This window comes from Nothoprocta perdicaria, unplaced genomic scaffold (assembly GCF_003342845.1).
Source record: "Nothoprocta perdicaria isolate Ctin4 unplaced genomic scaffold, notPer1 scaffold_97, whole genome shotgun sequence".
NCBI classification, from domain to species: Eukaryota; Metazoa; Chordata; class Aves; order Tinamiformes; family Tinamidae; genus Nothoprocta; species Nothoprocta perdicaria.
In genome coordinates, this window is record NW_020456276.1 from 1,635,126 (window position 1) to 1,642,358 (window position 7,233).

Here is a 7,233-nt window from a genome sequence, read left to right on the forward strand (position 1 = left end):
CCGGCGCGGGCCGTGTTACCCGATGGCGTAGCCCTGCCTGGCGTCCTGCCGCCGGGTCCTCATGAGCGCCTTGTACTCGCCCACGCGCAGCCGCTTGCCCTCCACGATGCACGTGCGCTTGGGCCGCGGCTTGTACTTGTAGTCGGGGTACTTCTCCAGGTGCTGCCGGCTCAGGCGCGCCTGCTCCTCGTAGTAGGGCTGCTTCTCCTGGTTGGTCATGGACTTCCAGCGGGAGCCTGCGCGGAGAGCGCCCCGCGGGCGCGCTGACCTCCGGCCCCGGCGAGCGGGCCGCGAGCGGCCGCTGCCAAGGGGCTCGGGCACCGGGAGCCGGCAGTGCAAACGGTGCCGGGGGGCCCACGTGGCACCCCGACGCTCGCAGTGTCCCTGCTGACCTCCCCTTGTCACCCGCGCGGGTCACATCTGCGGCCTCCCCAAGGTGCCACAGCTGAAATAGCCCCCGTGGCCTCGCGGTGCCCTGGTGCTGACCGTTCTTGTCATCCCCAACAATGTCCCCATGGAGCATCCCGGGGGGCTCCTTCTTTGCGGGAGCCTCCCTGGGCTGCCCCCTTCCCCGCTTGCCCCCGCACTCGTGCGGATCCGGCTTCTCAGGAGCTCCGGAGCGAGCAGAGCCCGCGGAGCCGCCGTGCCGGCCTCCGGAGCGCTCACACACGGGTATCGCCTGCCCAGTGTGCACAGGTGCCCGGGGAGGCTGTGGAGTCTCCTTCTCTGGAGCTCTTCCAGCCTCCCCTGGATGCCGCCCTGTGCCCCGTGCTCTGGGTGTCCCTGCTGGAGCAGGGGGCTGGATAGATGATCCTCCGAGGTCCCTTCCAACCCCAGCCGTTCCGGGACTCGGTGAACCTGAGCAGAGAGGGGCTGGGGCTCCCCCAGCACGACCCGTGCTCACTATTTCCAGCCACTATTTACCCCACGAGCCCCCGCTCCCGAATCCCCCCGGTCCCGCCGGCGCCGAGCAGAGGGAAGAGCCTGGGGTTTCATCTTTACATAGCGGAGCTGCCGACACGAGCCCGGGGCCAAGCGGGGTGCATCTGCTCGAGGCAACCCACAAAGCCTCGGCTTGAGCCCAGCCCTTCGGCCGGGCTTTTCAGAGCCCACACGGCTTCTCTTTTAGGAGCTAGAGGGGTTGCGCGATGAGGAAATGATCCCCCTTTGCACGAGCAAAACCAAAGGACAGGGCTTGGGAAAAGGCCCTTGCTGAGCGGCCAGTGTCAGGAGGGTGCAAGACACGAGATGGGGCTGTTGCCGTTGCGCGCGAGGGCGGAAAACCTGGCTCACGACAGGCGGATGAGCCCCGGGCGCGGCGGGCATGTGAGGCTCAAGCAGCATCCTGCACCCGCGGGCTTTGGGGAAGGGGACGTGATGGAGAGAAAGGGCAGGGCCACAGATTCCAAGAGCTCTGCAGGGAAGAGCATCCGAGGAGAGAGCGCCTGGAAGGGCCCAGCAGCTGGTTCAAATCCCGAGGATTTCAGCGAGGGGAAAAGTGCTGGGCTCAGGATCCTTCCCAAAGCAGGAATCTGCCCCAACGGGCCTTGTTTTGCAGGAGGAGCTGGAGGGGCCACCCATGCCACGGGCTGTGTGCTCCCAATCCCGCTGATGCAGAAACGGGCCGGATGCTTTTGAGGCTGGATGTGATCCCTTGTCCTTCCCGTCACCCCCCAGAGCCAAGGCGGGAGCGGAGCCCTGCCCTCGGATGCGCCCCCCCATCCCAACGCGAGCAGGAGCAGCCAGGGCTGGGAATGCCTACCCAGGATCTTGCTGATGCTGGAGTTGTGCATGTCCGGGAAGGCCTGCAAGATCTTCCGCCTCTCGTCCTTCGCCCACACCATGAAGGCGTTCATGGGCCGCTTTATGTGGTTGTTGTTCCTGGACTCGGGGAAGGGTCTCGACCCTGCAAAGGGACAGACAGAGAGACCTGGTGAGAGTGAGGGGGAAACGCGGACGCCGCGAGCAAGGAGCAAACAGCAGCCTGTGATGCAAAGTGAGACCTCGAGACCTTTGAGCCACCTGCAGCGCTGAATTCTTCTACAGAATTCAGTGTTCAGAATTCAGAATTCAAATGCTGAGCTCGGAGGGGAGCACCCAAGGGTTTGCTGCTTCGGGAGCGGGTATCTTAGCAGCCCCACGGGGCTCTCCTAGGGCCCGCAACAAGAAGGGCTGCAAAGCTGTTGATTCTCATGAGCTGTGGGTTCTTAGAGCCGTTAGGAAAAGGGACTGGCGCTGACTAGGGAGCTGTTCCAGCGTGGAGTTTAGCAGCCCTGTTTTAGGCATTCCCGAGGTGAGGGTGTTAGGGAATGGAGGTGGTGGAGGCTCCTCTCGGCCCTGGGCACCGTCCCTACCGTCCATGTCGCAGGTCAAGAGAGCCTCGTCCAGCCTGTGCGCCGGGGTCTCCTCCATGCGCTCCTTCCCCGGGGAAGAATCGATCCCAACGTGGTCCTGCAAGAGAGCCGAGGGGCAGGTGCCAGGGTGAGAATGTGCCCATGGATGGAGAGCCTGCGCCCGGCCCTTCCTGGCGGGATAAAGCCCGAGGGTGCAGCGGGGTGCGCTCACCTTGCGGTAGGGGTTACTCAGGGTGCCCTCCACGGTGCTGCCGTGGCCGTGCAGCAGCTGCCGCGCGTCCTGGATGGCTTTGGTGATAGCGTCGCCTTCGCCCAGGAACCCTGGCCACAAAACGGTGTCTCCATCAGCACCCCCAGCTCCCAGGCCACCCCATCGGGCTGTCCCACCCCGTGGGGCGACACGGGACAGCGAGGCGGCTGCTACCCCATGGGGACACCCCTGGGAGCGGAGATATCTCCTAAGGGAGGTGGAAATGGCCAGAGCAGGAGTTGGACCCACCATGGAAGGTGGCTTTGGGTACCCACCTAAGGGCAGGTTGGAAGGGCTCGCCTGCAGCTCCCTGGCGGCCCCGTGGCCGGGAGCCAGGGACTGGCAGCTGCTCATCTTCAAGCTGGGCGAACTGGAGGCACTGGGCAGCTCGGAGCCTTTGGGCTTGGCCGTCAGGTTGAGCGGCTGCGGGGCTTCCTGCGCGGGAGGCAGAGCGGCGTGAGCCCGGGCAAGGCGGCCACCCTCGGCGCGCGGCGGGACGCAGAGGGGACCAACCTGCACGGGGAGGTGGCCGGAGCCGCTGGCCCTCTTCAGCGGGGGAGGCGGGGGGCTGTGCAGCAGCTGCACGGGATAATCCACTGGCGGGGGAGAAGGGCAGAGCCGTGGCACGGGACGGTCCCCGCGCCGCCGCGCCGCGCCGGGCCCCGCGCGCGCCTCACCTGGCTTGCACGGGATGGGCTGGATGGGCAGAGCCAGCGGGGAGTCCGGCGCCACGGGAAGGGGCTGGTGGCCGGGCGTGAAGGCGGGAATCATCACGTAGGGCATGTTGACCTGCTGGAGGGGAGACGGGGAGACGCCGGGTAACCGCAGAGGGAGGCGGCTCCGGGAAACGGGTGCCCCGGGGAGGTGCCGGTACCTGGATCTGCTGCTGCAGCAGGTTGATTTTGTGCTGCTGCTGGATGAGCTGCTGCTGCTGCTTGGCGATCTGCAGGAAAGGGGCACACGGGGGGTGAGGAGTGTTAGGAGCAGGGGGGCTCCATGGGGACCCCACTGGGCTGCAGGCCGGCACAAACAGCCTGATCCCGTGGAGAATCCCAAGGGATACAGGCAGGCTCTGCTTGGAGATGCCCGAGGGCACCTGGCTGAGCCGCCTCCAGGGACATGGCGAGAGATAAACAAGGGCTGGAGGGAGGAGGCCTCACGCCAGCACGTGCCCGGGGACATCACAGGGCCATAGGGGCCACTGGAGAGGGAAAGATGGATGTTCCGGAGCAAAGGAGGGAGGACAGGCCCAGGGCCGTTTAATTATTTTAAAGAGAGCAATTTTCCATCTCCTTGGACACCATCATCCACCTGCATGTGCACAAGGGGGCTGCACTGTTGGAGCCTCCCGGCACCACGGAGCAAAACAGGATGTCTTGGGGATGGAAAAACACGGAAAAGGGACAGGTTTCCAGAGGAGAAGGCTGAAATCCAGGTGCTCCCGACAGCAAAGCCACCCTCCCGCCAGCAGCACCCGCCAAAGGGATGCGCCGGGGGACGGGTGGTCCTGACCACGATTCCCTCTGGATTCCCATGGGGACAGGGCCGGCGCCGGGCGCCCACCTGCTCCTGCTGCTGCCGTGCCAGCTCCATCTGCTGCTGCTGCTTCTCGAAGAGCATCGCTGCCATGTTCTTCTGCTCCGAGTGCGCCGTCAGGAGCTGGTCCCGCAGCGTGGACAGCTGGTTGATCATGACGAGGAGCTGCAGCTCTTTCTCCGCCAGGCTCTCCTGGGTTCCTAGGGTGGGGGAGAAGCCAAGGCTGCGGGTCAGGGGCTCGGGGCTGGGTCCCCACCGCAGCTAGGGGCTCCCGGGTGCTGCATTGGCAGCGCTAACAGGACATGAGAAGGTCTCGGCAAGCTCAGGGATGCGCAGGGGAACCTTCCTGCTCCAGCATCACCTCTGTGCAGCTCCTTGCAAACCTCTACCAAGTCCTTGCCATCCTCCACCCCAAATTAAGTTATTTTCCTAAAAAGCTACATATTCTGATAAAACATGCAGGGCTGCCCCGCCGTTTCCCCTCCCGCTAGCCCGGGTAGCGCCGTTGCCAGCCCCGCGCGCTCACCTTTCACTTCCTTGGGCTCCGCGGCGCCCCGTCCCAGCAGCCGCTCCTTCCAGTCGCTGCAGAGCAGCTTCTCCAGGGTGGGCATCACGGCTGCCGTGGGCACGGCGGGCAGGGGCACGCGCCGTGAGGCCGGCGGCCGCCCCCGCCGCCCGCATCCCCAGGGATGTTCCCGGCCGCCCAAACCAAGCTCTGTCCTCATGGGGCCAGAGGCACCCGGGGGGGAGGTTTCTCTTACCCTCTTGGAGGTTCCTGTTGAAGTCCAGCTTCTCCTGGGCGCCCGCGGCCGGCTCCGCGCGCCCGGAATCCTGCGCGTCGCCGCCCGGCGAGCAGGGCTCCTATGAGGTGCAAAGCGTCACTTGTAACCGGGACCCCACGGATGAAGGGGATCCCGGCTGGGAAACTTGGGATGCGCCAAGACAGCCCAGCCTGGACCCTCTTCCTACAGGATATTCCCTAGTCAGCCCCGAGTTGGGAACTGCCGGGGACTTTGCCGGCGCCTGCCCTTCTCGCCCTGCAAGGACTCGCTTGCAGCAGGTCCCTGTTATTTATATCGCCCGCCCTGTGTCCCTGAGCCCCTTAAGGGCACCGGGGGAAGCGGGAGGTCGGAGGCTGCTGGTCAGGGCCCGAGAAAAGCCCACAGCAATTACAAAGGGAAAACGAGACGGGGGATGCACAGAGGGCCAGAAGCCGAGGGCAGGAGCGCCGAGAGTGGCCAGAAAGCCTGGGGGAGCCTCAGGTTTCAGCTTAATTTCCTCTGGATAAGGAATGAGATGGCGGAGGGGGGAAAAACAACCCCGCGTGCCTGGGGACGGAGGCCACCACGTCCCCGGCTGCAGGCGGGACACAGGTCCCGGTGACCTGGCACTATCGCGGATGGGCACAAAGTGCCATGGAGGGGGCGCCCGGACCCACCTGGGGCAGCGCCGGGGGGTCGGCGGCGGTGTCGGCGCTGGGCGGCGCGGGCGGGTCGGTGGCGCCGGGCTCGGCGCCGGCCGCAGCCCCCGGGGACCACTCGGGACAACCCTCCTTCTTCTCCTCCGTCTTGATGCTGCAGTTCACCATGGCGCCGGCTCCATCGAGCTCCAGCTGCGCCGAAACGGGGCTCCTCATGGACATCCTGCGGGACCGACGGGGACGTCAGTGGAGCCCATGGGTGCTCTTCTCGCACTGCTGTCACCCTTCGCCACAGTGCCCACATCATTCCCAGCTTTCCAAGCCTTGGCCCCCCAGCCAAGCCCAAATCCACGTCTGTTGTCCCGGATTTGAAGGGAGCGGGATGCTCAACCAAGCCTTGGTGTGAACCCACCCAAAAGGGTGAGATCTGGGGGCAAAGGGAGTGCCGGGAAGGAGTGGGAGAGGAATCCCGCCGCGCGTGGCACCGGCGAGCCAGCGGACCCGGCGGCGAGCCGAGCGTGCCTCGAAAGCCGGCGGCTTTCCTGTTCCAAGGGGAAATGGAAATCCTGGCCCTGCTAAACAATGCCTGGGATCGCAACCAGAGCCGCTCCTGTGGGAGTCCCCGGAGCGGCTCGGAGCCGGGAACGGCCGGAGGCCGCGGCGGGGTCCTTGCTGCTCCCGACCTGGCACCGATGCACAACGCATCCCATGGAATGAGCTGTAGGTGACCGGAGCCGGCTTGGGAAGCAACGAGAACAAGGGGCACTTGGGGAGCAGCTGGATGCAGGAGCGGGGCTGCGGAGATGGGGCAGGTCCCACCGCACGGGCCCCCCAAACGGGGGGCGCGAGGGGTGCGGGCGGCCCGGCCCAGGGCACCAATTACATAACAAACAAAGCGCAGCTCAAGCTGCGAATTAATCAACCCGCTGAAAATAAAACCTTCCTCTCAGGAACTTCAAACAAAAGAAACGAAAACAACAAGGCCGGCTGGGTAATGAAAAGCCAGCGCTCTGAATAGGGGACAAAAGGAAGTGGAACAATAGGGTGTTGGACAAAAGCAATAAAGCAAAGGGAAGTGTGACAGCTCCACAATGGGGCACTGTGCGCGCCAGCCTTTCTGATCTTAGCGGGGCTTTTTTTAATCTCCGCTCCCTGCCCTGGGCTGCCCGGCACATCGCGGCGCTCTCCAGGCATCCTCCAGCTTGGGAATGGGGCTGGCTGCTTGGCACGGACGGGAATGGGACATGGGACGTGTCCCCCTGCCCGGCATGGCCCTTAGCGCGCGCCGGCCGGGGAGGAATTGGGCCCGTTTGGCTGCAAAATGGGACGTGGCCGGGAGCCAGCGGGAAGGCCAGAGAGCTGCCCACGTCCCGCCGTGTCCCACGCATCCCGCAGCTTTCCAAGGGGGAAACTGAGGCGCGCGGCACAGGGCAGGAACATGGCCTCGTGCTCCTGCAGTGCTTGGCTCCCATTGCCCTCGCGCTCGCTCTCCCGCTCCCACAGGGAGCTGAACGCGGACAACAGGATAAGAGGGATCTGTTTGCTACGCGCCTTGCAGAACAAGAAAGCGGGATAAGGGGCAGGTGAGGGCGGACGCGCCGGACAGCGCCTTGCCGGCGCTTTGCTATGGCATGCAGGGACGGGGCGGCCGCGTGCCACCCGTCCGGGGTGCT

At 65.3% G+C, this 7,233-nt stretch overlaps 1 protein-coding gene across 1 annotated transcript in view; it reads right to left on the reverse strand.

Moving 5' to 3' along the window:
- SOX13 (SRY-box 13) overlaps positions 1-5,782 on the reverse strand; it is a 6,546-nt gene extending 764 nt beyond the window's left edge. Inside the window, exons 1-12 of the mRNA XM_026053249.1 lie at positions 5,579-5,782; positions 4,902-5,001; positions 4,667-4,756; positions 4,168-4,340; positions 3,479-3,547; positions 3,282-3,396; positions 3,118-3,200; positions 2,880-3,039; positions 2,566-2,675; positions 2,355-2,451; positions 1,763-1,906; positions 20-236 (exon numbers count right to left, since the gene is read on the reverse strand). Of these exons, the coding sequence (XP_025909034.1) occupies positions 20-236; positions 1,763-1,906; positions 2,355-2,451; positions 2,566-2,675; positions 2,880-3,039; positions 3,118-3,200; positions 3,282-3,396; positions 3,479-3,547; positions 4,168-4,340; positions 4,667-4,756; positions 4,902-5,001; positions 5,579-5,782 (1,562 nt within the window). The remainder of the gene's footprint in view (positions 1-19; positions 237-1,762; positions 1,907-2,354; positions 2,452-2,565; positions 2,676-2,879; positions 3,040-3,117; positions 3,201-3,281; positions 3,397-3,478; positions 3,548-4,167; positions 4,341-4,666; positions 4,757-4,901; positions 5,002-5,578) is intronic.
- Between the last annotated feature and the right edge of the window lie 1,451 nt (positions 5,783-7,233).